The sequence below is a fragment of the Apis laboriosa genome, unplaced genomic scaffold (assembly GCF_014066325.1).
Source record: "Apis laboriosa isolate Shangri-la unplaced genomic scaffold, ASM1406632v1 scaffold68_cov148, whole genome shotgun sequence".
NCBI classification, from domain to species: Eukaryota; Metazoa; Arthropoda; class Insecta; order Hymenoptera; family Apidae; genus Apis; species Apis laboriosa.
Window position 1 is genome coordinate 1,010,216 of NW_025224135.1, and position 19,310 is coordinate 1,029,525.

The window sequence follows — 19,310 nt, forward strand, 5'->3', positions numbered from 1 at the left end:
AATAATTTTATTTTTATAATTTTTTTTTTAAGTTTTAATTAAAGAGATTATTCATTAATATTATCACTTATTGTTTCTTACTTTTTAATTTTTAATAATACTAATACTAAATTAATTATAAAATAAAATTCATTTTCTTTTTTATATAATTTCACTTTTTATAAATTTACAATTTTTCATAATATTAAAAATATATATTAGTATATATTAATATCAATTATATATAACAAATAGATATTAATGAGACCTAGGTGGTTCACGCAGTTGATGCCAAAATACTAATACCGGTTCACGTTTTTGCCATATGTTGGCATTACCCCACATTTGCCAAAATCTATAATAAACAAAAGTAAGAAATATATAGATTCATATAAGTTTTGAATATGAATGCTTACATTCCAAATAATGCTCCACCTAAATGTGCAGCATGGTCAAGACGTTGCCAACGCATAAGACATCCCACAGTATCTAGTCCCATTACAGCTTTAATGGCCTTTTTATAAATATTTTTATTAAAATCTATTATTAAAATCTATTTCATGAAACTTAAACCTATATGATTAAAATTATTAATATATTAACATACCGAACTTGCTGTAAATTTCAACATAGGAAGAAAAACAATAGACAGATATACATTTGGAAACTGAGTACATACAAATCCAAGGACACCCATTATTGCTCCTGACTATAGTGCAAGTATTAGTATAAATAAAAACATTTTAAGTATAACTTTTAATATGGATACTCACAGCTCCCAAAGAAGGATCTTTTATACCAACTGAAGCTTTATATAAATAACTTGAAAAACTAGATACTACTCCACTAGTCAAATAAAGGGCCAAAAATTGTTCTCTACCCAATTCCGTAACAGCAATTTTACAGAAGTCATATAATACGTACATGTTGATAATTAAATGAAGAAGGGAATAATGAGAAAATGTTACGAATAACATTGGCCAACATCGGTCTTAATCAGAATATAAAATTTAAAATAACTTTTAAAATCTATATTATAATGAATATTTTATATATTACTTACTAGATGTAGGATTGCTACAAAAATATCGATACATTGTTGGTCGAAATGCAGGTATATGCCATGATAAAAATACTAGCACATTTAAAAAACATATAGGAACAAATATTCTTTCTCCTTCTGATAAATTTCTCCACCAAGTTTCCATTTTATGTCTCCATCCTGTTCGCTAAATGAAATTAATATTTTATAATAAAAATATAAAGAACATCATTTTTTATTTACGTATAAAATTTTATATGTAATTTCAATATACAAACATGTATTCCCCATTGCTTATAATTTCTGATCATACTATAGGTTTTTTTTCTAATATGTTCATATTCCCAAATTGCAGCAGCAATAAATGTTGTTGCACTAAACTGAATTAATGAAAAAAGAAGAATTTATGATATTAAAATAATTAAATAAAACAAGTTTTTAATTTAAAAATTTTTAATAAATAAAAAGTTTTTAATAAAAAAAGAAAGATTTTGTCAATTAACTATAAGAAAAAGAAGAATATTTATATTATTTTATATTAATGTCTTACCACAATAGTAAAAGTAAATGGTTTCCATAAACTGGAGGTATATCCTGATTGTTTATTAACAAAGTCATTTGATATAGATAGCTTTGTTCTACCTCTCAATTTATGAATGTTTCTAATTTGTCTATACCCTTGTGTATATCCTTGAATAATACATAATTTAGATTTAAATTGTATAGACATAAAAACACTAAAAAAATAATAAATTAATATAATTAAAATTATTGATGAACATAAAAATATAAATATAAAAACTTATCTTACCATTTACATGTATTATTGCCTAAATGAAAGAATGATTTAAAAGCCATATTGTAGGAAATTCAAAAACTGCAGAAAAATATCAATTGCAAATTGATTTCATAAGATATTTAAGTTACATGATATTACAATCAGGCAATATTCATTGCAATTATTATAATAATGAACAATAATAACAAATACAGATTTATAATTACTGATTTCCAAATTATTATTTATTTTTTATAGAAATCATTTCTATGAATTTTTTCTATGGATTTAAAAATAAAAAATTAGCAATTTTTTAATTATTTGCTTTCTAAATGTATAATTATCGTGCACCTTTTTATTGTAAACATAAATATAACCATGAATTAATAATTATACAAAAGTCTACCACAAACCAAATGTTATAATGACTGATATATAAATTTCTAATTTTTTAATTATGCATGTTCTAATTATATATTAAGTATATATAATAATATAGATAATTATAGTTATTTTATTAATCTCTTAACACGTAATGACTATGTTAAATACATACATGAAAATTTCGCACTTAAAATCTTAATGCCGGAATCAGGCATATATAAATATATATTTATTGCTTAATATATTTTTACTACAAATGTTAAAAAAAAAATATGACATAAATTAGAAAGATTAAGTAAACTATAGCATAATTTTTTAAACTAAATAATAATTTTTCGTTTTATTTTTTTAACTTACATTTTTTTATTTCTTTTTGATTTTTATTTTTTTCATTTAACTTTATTTTATTAAAAAAAATTCCTTTCTATTTTATTAATAAAATTTCTCTTTATTAAAATTTATAAAAATATATTAATGTAACAAATAATAACCAATTAAAAAACTGAACAATTTTAAATTCATATATCATACATGTAATTATATAGTTCATGCGAAACCGCATAATTTCAAATATATTGACAACGGTTGGTGGACGAGTTTAGAAATCAGTAATTATAAATCTATATTTGTTATTATTATTATTATACAAAATAAAGTATAATATAAATATAAATACGAAATTTTAACGAATAAACTAAAGGTAACTAAATGTTATTACCTCCAACTTACAAAGTAACTTATAAAATGAATCAGGTAATAGTTACAGTTTTTTTAATGAAATAAGATATGAGAAAAACAATTTGTTAAATTTATATTCAAAAAAGAAATTGTAATATATTTTATATTCTTATATTATTTTTGGAAATAGTAATATATATAGTAATAGTAATATATATAATAATAATGCATAATAATAATAACATATAATTCTTATTAAAAATTATAATTATAATTCTTATTAAGGTTTTCATTATAAATAAATGTATTATAAAAATTATAAAATAATATAGAATTTAAAATAAAATAATTTGAATTTGAATAATATAAATACATATATATATAATATTATGCGATATATATAAATATATTATTGTATAAATAAATTATAAAATATTTTATAAAAATTATATATTTTATGAAAACTAAAGTATAATTATCTATTTAAAAATACAATACATTTCAATGTAGATGAGTGAAGATTCAGTTAAAGTTGCTGTTCGTATTCGTCCATTAGTAAAAACTGAAATTGAACGAGGTTGTCAAACATGTTTAGATGTGGTTCCTGGTGAACCACAAATAATTGTATGTAATACAGCTAAAGCTTTTACATTTAATTATGTATTTTCATCTGATGTTAATCAAGAAGAATTTTATGATACTGCTATTAAAGATATGGTAAAAAATATTTTTCAAGGTAAAATTATATTATTGAAATAATTCCATAAAATATTATAATTATATTTTATTTCAACAAATGGTTATATATCTTTTTTTTTATAGGCTATAATGTTACTATATTAGCTTATGGTCAAACAGGTAGTGGTAAAACTCATTCAATGGGTACAAATTATATTGAAAAAGAAGATATGGGTATTATACCACGAGCAGTACATGATATATTTAATATAATTTCATCAAAGGAAGATTGGAATTTTAAAATTACAGTTTCATTTATGGAACTTTATCAAGAACAATTGTATGATTTATTAACTGATAAACAACGAAGTCAATCTATTGTTGATATCAGAGATGATGGTAAAAATATAAAAATTACTGGACTTGTGGAGAAAGAAGTTACAAATGCAATACAAGCATTAAATTGTTTAACACAAGGATCTTTAGGACGTGCAACAGGTGCAACTGCAATGAATGCAAACAGTAGTCGAAGTCATGCAATATTTACTTTATGCATATATCAACATCAAAAAGATGATCTGTAAGCATTATATATTTAAAAATTATAATATAAAATATAAAATTATAATATAATTTTAATTTTTATGCATTTATAATATATATTTTAATATTTTATTTTTTCGTAAATATAATTTAGCAATACAGCAACAACTGCAAAGTTTCATTTAGTAGATTTAGCTGGATCTGAACGTAGTAAAAAAACTCAAGCAACTGGTGAAAGATTTAAAGAAGGAGTTAATATAAATAAAGGTTTATTGGCATTGGGAAATGTTATCTCTCAATTAGGTGAAGGTGGTTCTACAACATATGTTGGTTATAGAGATAGTAAACTGACAAGATTGTTGCAAGATTCTCTGGGTGGTAATTCCATAACTCTCATGATAGCATGTGTTAGCCCAGCAGGTTATTATAAATATAATATATATTTTATTTTTAAAATTAGTATTTTTGTTTCATTTGAAATACTTTCAGATTATAATTTAGATGAAACTTTGAGTACATTAAGATATGCAGATAGAGCATGTAAAATAAAGAATAAACCTGTAATAAATCAAGATCCAAAGATTTCAGAAATAAATCGCTTAAATAAATTAGTACAAGAATTAAAAGTTGCTTTAGTGGATCATGAAATTAAAATTTCTTGTCCAATTGAACATCAAGAACTTGAAGCAAAAAATCAATGTTTGCAAAAAAAAATAAGAGATTTAACAGAAAAATTAAATAGCAATTTAATTGAAGCTGTAACCATGCATGAGAGAGCAGAATTAGCTGAGCAAGCAAGAGAAAAAATTCAGACTGATATGATAAAGATATTAGAAGAATGTAAAGAACTTTTAAATGATCTTGATAAAAATCTTGACAAGCATGAATATCGAACAAGATTAGAAGTTTTGTACTTAAAAATTCTTGGTAAGTAATAAGTTTTTTCTTTAACATATACAAAATATAAAAAAATATATACGTTACAATTTGTATAGATTTATAATTTTATACTTTGATTTGATATTTAGAAAAGATATTTAAAATTGAAAAATTAGATTTGAAAATTAAAGTTAAATTTTTATTTTTTTATCATCTCATTTTATTTGTAATAACTAAATTTATTAAAAAAATTATGTCATAGCTCGCAACAATTTTATTGAATAATTATAAAATTCCATTATTCTTTAACCAATTTTATTTAGAATATTACAATATTATAATATATTATAATATTATATTAGATATTTCTTTTATTTACATTAGTTGGATAATATTGCAAAAGATATTTTTATCTAATGACAGTTTTACTTGTTACAAAATATCTTATTTGATACTCGATGAAAAGATAATTTAATGTAATAAATTAATAATATAAAATATTTAAAATAAAATATTTTTATTTATAATAAATAGATATTCAAAATGATCAAAAAAAGACATCAGAAGAACTTATAAATTATGGAATAACGTCCGTTAATGCAAATACATTTACAATAAACCGTGAAGAAAATATAGAACATGCATCTATGGAGGAAATATGTTCTCCAGATAGTTTAGATGATTTTGATGAAAAACAAGAAGAACATACTTTGCTTCAAGTTAAAAGAAACAATGAAGTACAAAATATTAATAAGGAGCTCGCTATTAAGGAAAGTCTTATATGTCAACTTTTAAAAAATTCATCTCAAATCGTTGATTATTCTAAAGAAATACAAGAAATGGAACAGGAAATAAAAGCACTTCAGGCGGAAAAAGAAGAACTTTTGCAAGCACTACAAAATGTACAAACAAATAATGTTAGCTCAAAGTATGAAATTTAATTAAATATCAAAATTATGATTTATTATTTAATCATGATAATTAGTATTATTTTTTAAATTTTGAAATTTATATTTTATATTATATATTTTGTAGATTGGCAGAAAGTAGACGTAAAAAGGTACAAGAATTAGAAAAGAAAATAACAGAATTAAGACGGAAGGTAACAGAACAAGATAAAATAGTCAAAATGAAAGACAAACAAGATCAACAAATAAAAAATCTAACAAATGAAATGCAATTATTAAAACAAACAAGAGTAAAATTAATTAGACAAATGCGCAATGAATCTGATAAATTTACAAAATGGAAAGAATCAAAGAACAAAGAATTAAACAGATTAAAAGATCAAAATAGAAAACAAGTGAACGAAGTGACACGTTTAAAAATGTGGCATAACAAACAAGAGATTGTGTTTAAAAGAAAAATGGAAGAAGCTTTTGCTGTTAATAAAAGATTAAAAGTAATAAATTAAATAAAATATTTGCTATAATTTAATTATATATAATAATAAATAAAGCTTTGATTAATTTTGTTTTTTTATTACTTTGTTATTTTTAGGAAGCACTTGATTTGCAAAAAAAAGCAATTATGAGAAAAGAAAAAATTAATAGTACTAACACTGAAAAAATCAAAAGTTGGTTGACCCAGGAAATAGAAATATTAATAAGCACCATTGATGCAGAATATTCTCTCGAAAAACTAATGCAAGATAGAGCATCATTAACATCTATGTTAGAAAAATTTAAAAATAGCAATGATATAAATGAAACAAAAATTGCTAAACTTAATGAATTTTTAACTTTACGTAATACACAAATTACTGATCTTCAACAAAAACTAATTGAATCTGATCAAGGTAAATATTCTATACTCTAAATATATAATATATATTTAATATATATTTTGTTTTATAATTATTAATTATAATGAATTATGAATATGCTTTCATATAAATATTTATTGATTTAGAAAATAGATCACATCTAAGATGGCAAAAAATACATTCAATGGAAGAAGCAAAAATTATTTTGAAATTATTATTTAAATATATTGAAGAAGATAGAAGAAAGCAATGTATAAAAGAATCTGAATTTATGGTTTGTATATATGAATAATAAAATATATGTGAGAAAAAATTTAATTCTTTGTATAATATCTTTTTTATATAATTTATCTTTCAATTTAAACTTTTTATTATAGTTTTTCATCATAATTTTATAGTAATAAATATTATAGTAATAAATATAATTTTAGGAAAAATATGAACTGTTGCAAACACAGATGGATGAATATTATGTTAGACAGAAAGAAGAATGCATGTCAAAGCAACTTGTATTAAATGATACACATAGTATAGAAGAATATGAAAATGAAGATAACAATAAATTAAGAGAAGAATTGGAGCTTTACAAAGAAAAATGTCAAAAGCTTGAACAAACAGTTAATATTGTTTTCAGTTTTATTATTAAATCAATTAAAATATCATAATTGTTCTATTCTGTTGTTTTTTCGGAATTTTTCAGCTCTCAAATAAAATACAAAATAAAGAAAATATAAAACCAAAAACAGTAAGAAAAGCAGAGATAGAAGAGTTTCCTTTAACAGATGATAGTATTAATGAAGAGGATGATGATATTGAAAAAGATCCAGATTGGAAACGAACGCCACTTTACAATCGCGTACAAAGTCTTATAGTAATTCATTGATTAAGCATATTTTTTCAATATTCTTTCTTATTTAATTGTAATAATTGGATTAATAATATAATTTTTCAGAATACAACGAAAAATTTGCCATTTGAAGATATGTCATTAAAAGAAACATTAAATGGTGATATAAAATGTAATTGTAAAACAACTTGTGCTACACGTATTTGCAAATGTCGTAAAAGAAAAGCTATATGTGGCAATAATTGTAAATGTACTCTGGAACATTGTCAAAATAGAGATAAAAAAAATGTAAATTTATAATTAATTACAATGATGATTATTTAAAATTACATTATAAAATATATATGATTATTATATATTTGTCTTTTATTTTTAGTTAAATCGTACATTGTTTGTGGAAAATATAGAAGAAGAAAGAGAAAAATGTGATGAACTTGTCAAAAAGCCAAGGTATTTACATTGTATTTATATATTTTCAATTATACAACTATCTTAAAATTTGATTTGTTTTTTTTAAATAGATTGCTGGATTAATAATAATGTTAATAATAATGTTATCACCATCATCCATGTCAACAATAGTGTACTATATTAAAACTGGTCAAAAGTACAAATTAAAAAAAATATATTTTGTATCATAATTTTTCAAAAATATTTTAACAAACAGAAAGCAATATTTTCTGACTATTAGATAATTAAATTTTATAGTTATAAGGAATTAGCTAATATTAATTATACATAAATTTAATAATCGTTATTTAATTGTATACTTATTAAATAATATGACAATAAAATTTTATACTTTTTAACAAAATATAATTGATGTTATTTTATGCATTATGTTTTTTTATGCATTTTATTTGATATGTTTAAAACTATTACAAAAAAATATAAAAATTTAAATTTTTTGCAATAAACTTCTAATTCTTATAAAATTTTGTTTTTTTTGTGATACAATTTTATTAATAAAATGTGAAATATGCGTGCTATTTTTATAAGTATATTAGATTTAAAATTGACCAATCAAATCCATATTCTTTTCATTGCCAACTTACCAGCAACACATAGTACTAAAATACATGTAATTTTATAGATATTATACATTTATAAGTAATTTACTTTGAATTGTAAAATTAACTATGCGTTCTTTTATTTAATTTGCATTATTATAAATTATTATAAAAAGATATATATTAAAAGATTCAAAAATAAAATAAATGAGATATAAAATATAATTTATATATAACAAAACAAAGATTAGCATATTGTGTTTATAATAATGAGTAATATAGAAGAACTTATGACCGATTTTTATAACATTTTAGTACAAATAAGATATCCAAAAATTACAACAGCGTCAATAAAAAATTTAGAATTAACAATTCTTAGTGGAGAAAATCGACTTTCGTTATTGTCTTGGCTTTTGGCTGAAAAATCTCCTGCGACAGCTGTAAAATTACAAAAATTAAAAGGCACTGCTTTAGAAGGTTTGTTATAATTGTACAATATTTAATATTTTATACATTATAATATATAAGATTTTTTTTACAAAAGAATTATTGATTGATTTTCATTTTTTATAGAAGAATTATTAATGTCTTATTCTGAAATTGGTATTTGCAGTAATAAGAAATTATTATTGGTTTGTAATTTATTCAATTCCTTATATTATTTTTTTAATTTTTTGTTATTTGTATATAATAAAATTGTACTCATTTACAGGGAAATTGTTCATTGGAAAAACAAATTCCAACTTTAAGATTATTATTAGATTTTATAAAGTGTATATTCATAGAATCTTCTGAAATTAAATATGATATAAAAAAATCAACTGATGATATATTAAATGTAATAAATAAATATTTGAAAAATAAATATATAATTTAAACTTATATATATTAAATGAGATATATATAGCATAATTAAGTTATTATCTTTAAAATTAATATATGTATTTATGTAACTCTTTTTCTTTAAATAACATAAAAATAATTATTTATAATTATTTACAATATAATAAGTTTTTTAGATATATATATAATTTCTAAAACAAAAATAACACTTATTATTTTTAAATGAAATTCTGTTATATGTTTTGAAATTGAATCTTTAGCAATCTATATGTATATATATATATATATATATATATGTAAAATGTTGAAAAATTTAATATTTTACAATATATTTCAGATTTTTTGTACATTCTATATATGTTTCGATGTATTTTTTAAATATTTTTCAAATATTTTTGAAAAATTTATTGTTATGCTTTATATATCATATATTTACTATATATAATATTTATATATTTATATGTATATATATATATATTTTTATGTCAGGTTTATACAATTGAAGATTCAAGTACATTCACATATAATATTGAACCTCAATTAAATTATTCTGAATCTATAGAATATTTTGACAATTTACAAAAATGTTTGAATGAACATCAAGAATTATCATCAATTTATAAATCTGAAAACAAAGAATATTTAATGGAACATGATCCATGTGAAGTGATATGTAATTGGAATATAACTGAAAAAGAAATGATTTTTTATGAAACGGTAAGTAAATATATTTTATATTATATATAACATATATTATTGTATCATAATATATTTAACATATTTTTTATTTGGGTTTCAAGAAAATCAAGTAAATATGCATATATTTAATTTTAATATATTTATTTTCAAATTTTTTTTTAATGCATTATTCATTTCTATAATTTATAAATTAATTTAATAATTTATATTATAATCATTTCTCTGTTGATTGCATTATATATTGTATAATATTACAGAATATTTGAATTATATTTGAAATGAAACAAATATAAAAATTGATTTACAAAAATATTAGAAGATAAATTATCTCACTTCATCTATATAATTGAATTATTTATAATTTTTGAAAAGTAAGTTTCAATAGATATTTTTGTATGAACATTTATATTTGTTTTAATTTCTAGAATTATCTTTTAAATTTTATATTTTTATTTGCCTGAATATTTTTTTATATATTTTTTATGCTAAAATAATATATCAAAATATAAAAAATATAGGATGAAAATAAGGAAAATAATAAAGTTGATCAAGATTTATTATTTAATGAAGAGAAAAAAAAATTTATAGAAACATTTTTATCAATTGAATCATGCAAATCAATTTTTGATGCAAAAACTGTGACAAATAATATATATTCCATGGATGCTGATATTAATGATATATACACAAATTTTTCTTCTTTAATACAGGTTTATATTTTTATCTATTAATATTAACATTATAATTTATAAAATTATAATTATAATTTATAATATAATAATTTATAAAAATATTTATAATTTCCATAATAAATTAATGTTTAGTTTCTACAAGCAAGGAAAGAAATATTGGAGACCAATATACCAAAAGAAATAAAGAAATCAAATACTCCATTAAGTGAAATTATTGAAAATACTGTGAGAAATACCGAAGAAGCTATAAATGTTAAGCTGGAAAATTAATTTGTAATACTAATTTTCTTAAATGTTTTTTAAATCAACTTTTAAATTTATATTTTATGTAATTTCATTAAAATAAAATATTTATAGGTATAATAATAATATACTAATTTTTTTAAAAACTTTTATATAGATTTATTAGAAATACATGACAATGGTTCTATGATCTAGGTCGCTCTTTCTTTTCTTTATAAAGTGCAAGTAACGAAACATTAGCAACTTTCACTACTTTGAATCGAACTCCTGGAATATCACCTACAGCATGACCTTTACGACCAAATCCTGCGACTAAAACTTCATCATTTTCCTCAATATTATTTAAACAGCCATCTCTAGGTACAAAAGCTGTAATTTTCTTGCCATTTTTAATTAATTGTACTCGTACACATTTACGGATAGCAGAATTCGGCTGTTTCGCTTCTACACCACTAAAATAATAACATTTAATGAAAATATTTACAAAAATATTTCAAATAAAAAAAATATTAATATAAATATACATACACTTTTTCTAATACGATACCCTTTGCATGAGAAGCACCACCGAATGGATTGGCCTTCCATCTTGTACCCAAATGAGCTTTTTTATAATCTTTATCGTTCCAACGTTGATCGCGTCTGTGATTTACATGCTTACGTGCAGTACGAAGACCACGCGGTTTACCTATAAAAAGTTAGGTTACAGGTAATTTTTGTTCAATACTATTTAATTTTTTTAAATTTTAATTTACTGCTTATATTTCTCATTAAAAAAATAAGAAATGTTATAAATTATAAAAAATAAAGCATTAATTCCATGATAAATTTAATTAATTTTACAGATATATATGCAATATTGTATTCAATATAATTTAAAATAAATTAGTTAAGAATTTTTTATTAAATAACTTAAGAAAATTATAATTAAAAGCATTAAATAATCAATAAGAACAATATACATTTAATAATAAAAATTTAGATTTTTAAAAACAACATAATTTTAACATCGACCACTTACCCATCTTACTCAGTATGCTGTATAACCGGAAGAGAACTAACTTTCATTAACGGAAATATCATGTAAATTTTACTGATGCATTTAAAAAAAGATATGTTTATTATAACATAAATATGAATATAATAATTTTGCTAAAAAATTATTATATTTTATTTCTTTACAAAACATTATTTTATTTATAAGCATTATTTATTTCATTTAAATAAATTATCTTTTATATCTCTTCTAATTATAATAACAAAATGTTATATTAAATTTAAATGTTATCGAAGGACGAATATAAGAAATATATTATAAGAAATATTTTTTTTCAAGAGAATATTTTTAAAATTTTCAAGACACATGTCAGTGTAAAAATATGAAAAATGACATATAATAATACAATTAGTTGTTGGCTGACAAAATGTGAATAGAATATTGACATTGTTATTTAAAATGCGCATTTTTATTTCATATTTTTATTTTAAATTTTAATAATTTAATTTATTTCTTTTATATATAAATTCTTTTATATATTTATTTCATTTATATATAATATTTATATATATAATAACTTAATTCAGTGAATAATGTATATATTTTTTTACATAATATCATTTAATATCATATATTATATATAATAACTTCATCTAATAAAATTATTTTCATTGAGTTGAATTATCGGATGTGAACAAAATCATGTGATCAAAATTTATAACAAAATAATATTTGAAATAATATAATAATAAAATATTTACAATAATTAAATATAATTTAAATAAATTTTAATAAATTTAACTGAATATAATATTAATAGATTAATAGATTTAAATAAAAAAAAATTAAAATATTATAATATATATTTTTTATAAATATATATTTATATAAAAGTTATATTTATATAAAAAATATATATTTTATATAAAAAATATATATTTAGTATTTAAATAAATAATTATTAAAGGTTATTAAAAAAAAATAATTTTTTTGTATATATTTATATTATTTATATGTTTTTATATTATTTGTCTTTTTGTTTATATTTTTATTAATATATTTATTATTAAATTAAGTAATAATGTTGATTAATCTATAATAAATTTATATAATACAGTATTTTAAAAAGTTATTTTCTTTTTTTTTAAATTTTGTAAAAAAAAATGTTATATAAATGTTTTTACTAATATAAAATATTTTTATATTAATAAAGATATTGATAAATTTATTTTTTTGTATTATTTTTTGTATTCATATTTAGAATATTTAATGTAGATATATAAAATAATAAATTTTATTAATATTAATAATCAAATTTTATTTAATTCATTATTTATCTGTAACGAATTTGACAAATAAGTTATATTATACTATTACTATTATTATTACTATTAATATTACTATTATTATTTACTATTATTAATTTCAAAAAATTGATATGCAATTTATTATCAGTTTTACAAAAAAAAAATTGTATTTTAATATATTTGATTTACAAATATATAAATAATAAACTGTTAAAAAAAATAAATAAAAGTTTTTTGTATATAAACTATTAATATTAAAAAAAAATAAAAACCAAAGAAATAGTTTTTAATGTTTTTCTGAAATTCTTTCCATTTTATTGCCTTTTTCATGGCACGCTTTACATTCATTGTAAATTAAGTTATATAACTCTTGTGAACTAGATTTACACGCTTTATGTAAATTATACAATTATCGTAATTATTTACATATTAAATCCTAATAAGGCGGCGGTTGATGTTGATAATGTTGCGGTGGTTGACTCAAGTGCCGCTGTAAATGCGTTACCAATTGCTGAGTTGGTTGTTGTCCAGCAGCATTACCTTGTTGTTGCTGTTGTTGTGCTTGTTGTTGTTGTTGTGCTTGTTGTTGTTGTTGCATTGCAAGCATTTGTTGTCTCATACGTTGTTGGTTTATCGCCTGTTGCTAATAATTCAAATAATTAAAGCTAATTATTTAAAATAAATTTAATCTAAATTTAATCATGTATGTATATGTTGTATTTATATTTTTTTATATGTATAAATAGACTTAATACAATGCAATAAAATTATGATGATATGATGATAAATTATAATATAATTTTATGATTATAATTTTGATTTTTTTAATTATAGAAAAATTAAAATTTATAAAGAATTTCATTACTTGCTTTTTTTTAGTTATTTAAATGATATTGAACAATTGAAATAAATCAAAATTTTCAATATGATACAATTCTATATTAAGATATTTCAAATCTGTGATACGAAAAAAATAATATAATAAATTTACCTGTTGAAATTGTTGATTTTGTTGTAAACCAACATTACTAGTGCCTACACCTGTTACTCCAACAGTACCAGGTTTCCCACTAGTTTGTCGATATGGTGGTGCTGGTTGATTTTGAACTCCACCTCCCATTGGACCCATTGTATTCATTGTGACATTTGGAGCCTAAAAAATATAAATAATTTTTAATTCTAAAATTAAAAAAAAAAATTTCGAAATGTTTTGTCAAAAATATTTTTATTAAAATTATATCTACTTTTTTCTTAAATGGTACCTGAAGGTACGGTGGTCTTGTAGCTCCAGGTTGCATACGTTGTTGTGGTATATATTCTTGTCCTCTTTGAGGTCCCATTATTTGTTGTTGATTAGTAAACATCATATTCTGTTGTTGATTTATTAAACCTTGTTGCTGCTGCTGCTGTTGCAATAGTTGTTGCTGCTGTTGTGCCTGTTGAGGTGCTTGCTGCTGTTGTTGTTGTTGTTGTTGTTGCTGTGGTATCATTTGTTGACCTCCATATCCTGCATAATTTTGATTCATTCCTGCTAAAAAATATTATTCATAGTATATGTTATACTATAACTATATACTCTAAGATATTTATTACAAAATAAATTATTATATTACCTTGTTGCATTCCAGTATACATTCCTTGTTGTTGTGGCTGCTGTTGCTGTTGTTGTGAAGCAAACATTCCTTGTTGTGGATTAATATTAGGAGCTCCATGTTGAGCTCTTAATTGTTGCCTAATGAATTGTTGTCTCTGCATTCCTTGAAACGCTCCTGGTCCACCAACAGGTGTAGCATTTGGTTGTTGTTGAGAGTTTATTAATTGATTAGACGGTAACCGTAAACGTAACATATGAGAAAGTGCTTGTTTTGATTGATTGTTCATGCCTGGCCTATCATATCTTGGTCCAACTGGAGTTGGTGGTAATTGTTGACCATATCCATATTGTTGAGCTGGTGTATGAGTTTGTTGATTAGTATACCAAGGTTGTTGATGTTGTGGTGGTTGATTAGTAAACATTCCAGGTTGTTGACTGACAGGTACTTGTTGATTTCCAAATGCCATTTGTTGTAATTGATTTGGTGGTTGCTTCATATAAAATATAAAAAATATTAAAAAATATGAAAAAATACTAAAAATTGAAATAAAAAGTCAAAAAAAAAAACCTGAATTTGCTGTGAAACAGGTGTGGTAGGTGTAGCAGCTCCTTTATTTCTTCTATGTCTTCGAGTCTTCATAGCTTTTCCTTTGCTATTGGTAATAGTATTACCAATTCCACTACCACCAACACTGCCTGCTACTCTTCCAGGGGAATCAATACTCATAGGTGTATCAGCTTTACCAGGTTCTGATTCCTTTTTATCTGGTTCTAAATCTTCTGGAGGTAATGGTGGTGGATCCAAATAATGACTAGGAGGTCTAATTTGACTATGTGTATGATATCGTAAAAGTTTATGAGCATTTTGGTATGTAAGAGGTTTACGTTCTAATTTAACTGCTCTAAACCAAGCCCAAGAAATAGGTGCTGGATTTTTATGGCCCTCTAACACTTCCCATGCAGATACTCTTTGAGAATCACATACTTGCAAACCCTAATTTAACATATGTTTGTATCATTTTCTTTTTCTTTTATTAAATTAAAATACTATACAAAATATTTTAATTTATGTTTCTTTACCTGTTTCTTATCAATACTATCAAAACCAGCTATTTTATTGCCTTTTGTGTCTGTTAAACATCCAACTGGCTCACATGTAATAACTTCCATTGTTAATTTTGGCAGTGGTAACAATTGTCTGACATATCGAATACTGGAAGAATTTCTATCACCAAGTTCCTTTTTTAACTTTTTCATCAAATTTTGATAGTGTTTCTTATTTTCGTCTTTTTCAGATTGTGAGTCAGAAACTAATGTAGAATGTATTAAGGTTGCTAACATATCTATGACAGTGGTAAATAATTCGGAATTATTATTTAAATCTATAACACCATAGCTAACCAACTGAACCAATAAAATAGCCCAGTCTGTAGTAGCGGTAGTATTTCTTTGTATAGTATCAAAAACTCCACCGACGAGACTAAATCTTAATTGCAATGCATCTTGCAATACTTCTCTCGTTTTAGGATCTTCGGTAGCGAAATTTTTCTCTTCTTTACTAATATTTAAGAACTGCGATAATTGTGAATGTAGAGACATCAGAAGACCTTCTCTTTGATCATCTTGACCTTTAAGGCAAGTGAGTACTAACGAAAGGAAAGGTTGATGATTAAATAGAGATGGTGATTTTGATCTATTTCTCTCACGACCTGTTGCTGTCTTTGACCAATTTCCAGATTCTAATACTTGACCCGCTACTTTTAAAACTCGACCTTGTACCGCACTTGGTAATTTTGAAACGAGTGGCGCAACTAACCATATTGAACCAGATCGTTTGTCTGATTTACTAGTCATAGTATTCAATTGAAACACATCAATTGCAGCTTTAGCAACAGTATCTAACCATTGTGAAAGTTCGTTTGATCCTGGAGGAAATTGTTTATACATGAGTTGCAAATCAAGCCATGACATTCTTAAACTCCATTGTTCCAGATTTTCTAATATATTTGTTATGTGAGTCTTTTGATCAATAAATGCATCTGTAGAAGTTTCAGGATAACAAATCATATGAAGTAATCGTTGAGCTTGACGAGGTGTCAGCATATTATCAAGCAACATATCAGGATGACAAAGTTCTTCTGGATTTTGCAAACATCTTTCTAGTACCCATTCTTGACTGCAAATTTGTCTAAGAACATGTTGTGCAAAGTCTGACAATCCTTTTACATTTTCTGTAGTCATTCCAGCACTACTACTAGATGAAGATATTGCTAAATCAAGTCCCAAATCATCGCCACCTCCTAAAATATCACTGGTACCTAAGATATGGCTAATAGATAATTCACTTGGTCCACCTGTAGTCACACCAACACCGACACCAACACTTGCTGGTCCTCCTGCTTTATTTGAATGATTCATTGGTACATCTGGTTTCTTTGGTGGTTGTTTACCAGCAGTTGCATCAGCAACAACTAAGATAGCTTTAAGTACAGCTAAAACTGGACCAACTCTAATATTATTGTGAGCAGCTGCCAGCAAATGTCTGTCACAACTTAATTTTATACTGTAACCTCTGGAATTTCCATTTGGTAAAGGATGAGGGCTTGTGCTCACAGAATATAGTGCTGGTTGAGGACATTCAACTGTTTTAAAAAGTCGTAGAAGTAAATGACATGTTAAACGTGCTCCAGCTTCAGCTTCCATATCTGCATCTCCACGACCCTCATTACAAGCTTTAACTAATGATGGCAATGCTATATGTACAACAAAATCTTCTAAAGAGAAACAATGTCTTGCTGTAAACAGAAAAAAATTATTTTAATTATTTATTCTTAAATTATCTATCATAATTATTAATAAAAATTTTAATAAATTTAATACTTCATCAAAAATGTCTATTATAATAATATATTAATTTTTATTAATTTGTTATTATTTTATATATTTAATTTAATGCAAAATTGTTGAATATTTAAAAACTTTTTTTATAAACAAAGACAACAAAATTAATAAATATAAATTTAATATAAAATTTACCAATTAAAATTGATGTGAATACAGCCAAAGAATTATGTATGCTTAAATCTTGTACATCAACTTGATTTAATACATCAATATAAAAAGTAGAACTATTTGAAGAGCAACAAAGTGCCATAAGAACTCCGAGCCATTCAGCATTAAGTGCATTACAGCAAGCTGTTAATTCTGCGCATGTTATTGCGATGTCGTTTAATTTATCGTTATCCGTTTCGCTACAAACTGCAACTATTGCATTGCAAACAAAACTATAGCGATTTGCCGGTGTCTCATTCAATTGTCTAGCCCATTGTGGTTCGATTTTCCCTCCTCGTCTTGGACTAGTAAAAACGTCCACCATGAATTGCGAATTATATACATGACTCGACGTTGTCGGTTGTAATGTACTATAAAGAGCTGTTCGAATTTTAGGATAAGCATTACTAAATGCTTCCACTCCATGTGGTTTCGTTTTCAGCAAAGAACAAGATGAATATAAATCGTAAAGATGTGCCAATACACATCGTTCAGCGGAACTACAATCGCTAGGATTAGATACATGCTTTACCACTTTACAAAGTAAATCAAATACTGCCGTCGTTTGTTCTGGAGACACTGAAATAATTAAGCTAAATATATAATGTCTATTACTTAAATATTTCACAAAATATATATATATATAATAAATTTTATTTATAATATTAATACTTACATAACAAACAACAATGATATCTTCTTAATACCCCTACAACATACAAACTTAAACTTGTAGTATAACTTCTAACGAGCTGACTATTTCTAACTCCTAACTGTGTTTCAACTTCTGGAAGTTCCTTTAATATTTGTATGCAAACATCTATTAAACCATATATATTTAATGCTAATTCCATTAAATCGAATAAAAATGCTACATGTTCTTGAACCGGTAAATAAGACGATCCAGCCAGCGCAAAAGTATTCAACATTTCTATAACTTGTGTTGCACATTGCCATGTTACTACATGTTGATCAAAATAACTCAAATTTTGAAATTTTAATGTAATTGCTTCGAAGTTAAATTCATTCCGAGAATGTTTTTTTACTTTTCCACCTTCCGCAACATCAATACTAAATTTTTTTCCAAATAATTTGCATACTTCTTTAGTCATTCTTTTAACAATATGTCTAGCATCATCTCTAACGCGACCTACTCCATAAAGTAATACATGTCGTTGATTACAATCATGTTGACTACATGTTTCATCCTAAAAATAAAATATAAAATTAGTAATATTATATTCGTTATTAAAAAATCATTAATTCATATTTAGTTAGATATATATATATATATATATATA

At 23.1% G+C, this 19,310-nt stretch overlaps 5 protein-coding genes across 8 annotated transcripts in view; 2 read left to right on the forward strand and 3 right to left on the reverse strand.

The window, feature by feature from the left end:
- Nucleotides 1–132: 132 nt before the first annotated feature.
- Nucleotides 133–2,374, reverse strand: LOC122718687 (presenilins-associated rhomboid-like protein, mitochondrial). Of its 2 annotated transcripts, XM_043943944.1 has the most exons (9): nt 2,356–2,374; nt 1,833–1,898; nt 1,572–1,758; nt 1,300–1,401; nt 1,043–1,208; nt 753–970; nt 587–688; nt 396–493; nt 133–334 (listed from the first exon to the last, which is right to left on the reverse strand). In XM_043943944.1, exons 2-9 carry the CDS (start codon nt 1,877–1,879, stop codon nt 238–240), a joined length of 1,017 nt encoding a protein of 338 aa, XP_043799879.1. In that variant the 5' UTR covers nt 1,880–1,898; nt 2,356–2,374; the 3' UTR covers nt 133–237. The 2 variants fall into 2 exon arrangements, with proteins under 2 accessions (XP_043799879.1, XP_043799878.1); XM_043943943.1 differs by lacking the exon at nt 2,356–2,374 and having other exon boundaries at nt 1,833–2,087.
- Nucleotides 2,375–2,821: 447 nt separating this feature from the next.
- On the forward strand, nt 2,822–8,277 carry LOC122718685 (chromosome-associated kinesin KIF4A). 3 transcript variants are annotated; one of them, XM_043943941.1, is made up of 14 exons: nt 2,903–2,936; nt 3,372–3,597; nt 3,684–4,119; nt 4,237–4,502; nt 4,572–5,009; nt 5,496–5,889; nt 5,997–6,363; nt 6,462–6,759; nt 6,873–7,000; nt 7,158–7,343; nt 7,427–7,597; nt 7,679–7,861; nt 7,950–8,023; nt 8,095–8,276. In XM_043943941.1, the coding sequence occupies exons 1-14, from the start codon at nt 2,928–2,930 to the stop codon at nt 8,105–8,107; spliced, it is 3,189 nt and encodes a 1,062-aa protein (XP_043799876.1). In that variant the 5' UTR covers nt 2,903–2,927; the 3' UTR covers nt 8,108–8,276. The 3 variants fall into 3 exon arrangements, with proteins under 3 accessions (XP_043799875.1, XP_043799876.1, XP_043799874.1); XM_043943940.1 differs by lacking the exon at nt 2,903–2,936 and adding an exon at nt 2,822–2,883 and having other exon boundaries at nt 7,950–8,277; XM_043943939.1 differs by having other exon boundaries at nt 7,950–8,277.
- Nucleotides 8,278–8,732: 455 nt separating this feature from the next.
- Nucleotides 8,733–11,200, forward strand: LOC122718667. The gene is made up of 6 exons (XM_043943898.1): nt 8,733–9,060; nt 9,157–9,215; nt 9,296–9,421; nt 9,916–10,143; nt 10,644–10,835; nt 10,950–11,200. Exons 1-6 carry the CDS (start codon nt 8,853–8,855, stop codon nt 11,085–11,087), a joined length of 951 nt encoding a protein of 316 aa, XP_043799833.1. The 5' UTR covers nt 8,733–8,852; the 3' UTR covers nt 11,088–11,200.
- Nucleotides 11,195–12,100, reverse strand: LOC122718668 (40S ribosomal protein S23). The gene is made up of 3 exons (XM_043943899.1): nt 12,082–12,100; nt 11,589–11,748; nt 11,195–11,512 (listed from the first exon to the last, which is right to left on the reverse strand). The coding sequence occupies exons 1-3, from the start codon at nt 12,083–12,085 to the stop codon at nt 11,245–11,247; spliced, it is 432 nt and encodes a 143-aa protein (XP_043799834.1). The 5' UTR covers nt 12,086–12,100; the 3' UTR covers nt 11,195–11,244.
- A 1,550-nt stretch (nt 12,101–13,650) lies between these two features.
- Nucleotides 13,651–19,310, reverse strand: part of LOC122718866 (mediator of RNA polymerase II transcription subunit 12) — a 9,733-nt gene continuing 4,073 nt past the window's right edge. The window contains exons 4-11 of the mRNA XM_043944242.1: nt 18,686–19,217; nt 17,995–18,588; nt 16,039–17,753; nt 15,527–15,952; nt 14,978–15,449; nt 14,627–14,895; nt 14,356–14,517; nt 13,651–14,007 (exon numbers count right to left, since the gene is read on the reverse strand). Coding sequence (XP_043800177.1) covers nt 13,801–14,007; nt 14,356–14,517; nt 14,627–14,895; nt 14,978–15,449; nt 15,527–15,952; nt 16,039–17,753; nt 17,995–18,588; nt 18,686–19,217 — 4,377 coding nt within the window. The 3' untranslated portion in view covers nt 13,651–13,800. The remainder of the gene's footprint in view (nt 14,008–14,355; nt 14,518–14,626; nt 14,896–14,977; nt 15,450–15,526; nt 15,953–16,038; nt 17,754–17,994; nt 18,589–18,685; nt 19,218–19,310) is intronic.

Excerpts from the sequence above, each read along its gene's own strand:
- LOC122718667 (XM_043943898.1), top strand. The coding sequence starts at position 8,853 with ATGAGTAATATAGAAGAACTTATGACCGATTTTTATAACATTTTAGTA. Across the intron at positions 9,061-9,156 it reads AAAAGGCACTGCTTTAGAAG|AAGAATTATTAATGTCTTAT; the intron begins GTTTGTTATAAT and ends CATTTTTTATAG. Across the intron at positions 9,422-9,915 it reads CAACTGATGATATATTAAAT|GTTTATACAATTGAAGATTC; the intron begins GTAATAAATAAA and ends TTTTTATGTCAG.
- LOC122718668 (XM_043943899.1), bottom strand. Across the intron at positions 11,513-11,588 it reads GGTATCGTATTAGAAAAAGT|TGGTGTAGAAGCGAAACAGC; the intron begins GTATGTATATTT and ends TTATTATTTTAG.
- LOC122718685 (XM_043943939.1), top strand. Across the intron at positions 3,598-3,683 it reads GGTAAAAAATATTTTTCAAG|GCTATAATGTTACTATATTA; the intron begins GTAAAATTATAT and ends TTTTTTTTATAG. Across the intron at positions 7,001-7,157 it reads TAAAAGAATCTGAATTTATG|GAAAAATATGAACTGTTGCA; the intron begins GTTTGTATATAT and ends ATATAATTTTAG.
- LOC122718687 (XM_043943944.1), bottom strand. The coding sequence starts at position 1,879 with ATGGCTTTTAAATCATTCTTTCATTTAGGCAATAATACATGTAAATG. Across the intron at positions 1,402-1,571 it reads CATTTACTTTTACTATTGTG|TTTAGTGCAACAACATTTAT; the intron begins GTAAGACATTAA and ends TCATTAATTCAG. Across the intron at positions 494-586 it reads TGAAATTTACAGCAAGTTCG|GCCATTAAAGCTGTAATGGG; the intron begins GTATGTTAATAT and ends ATTTATAAAAAG.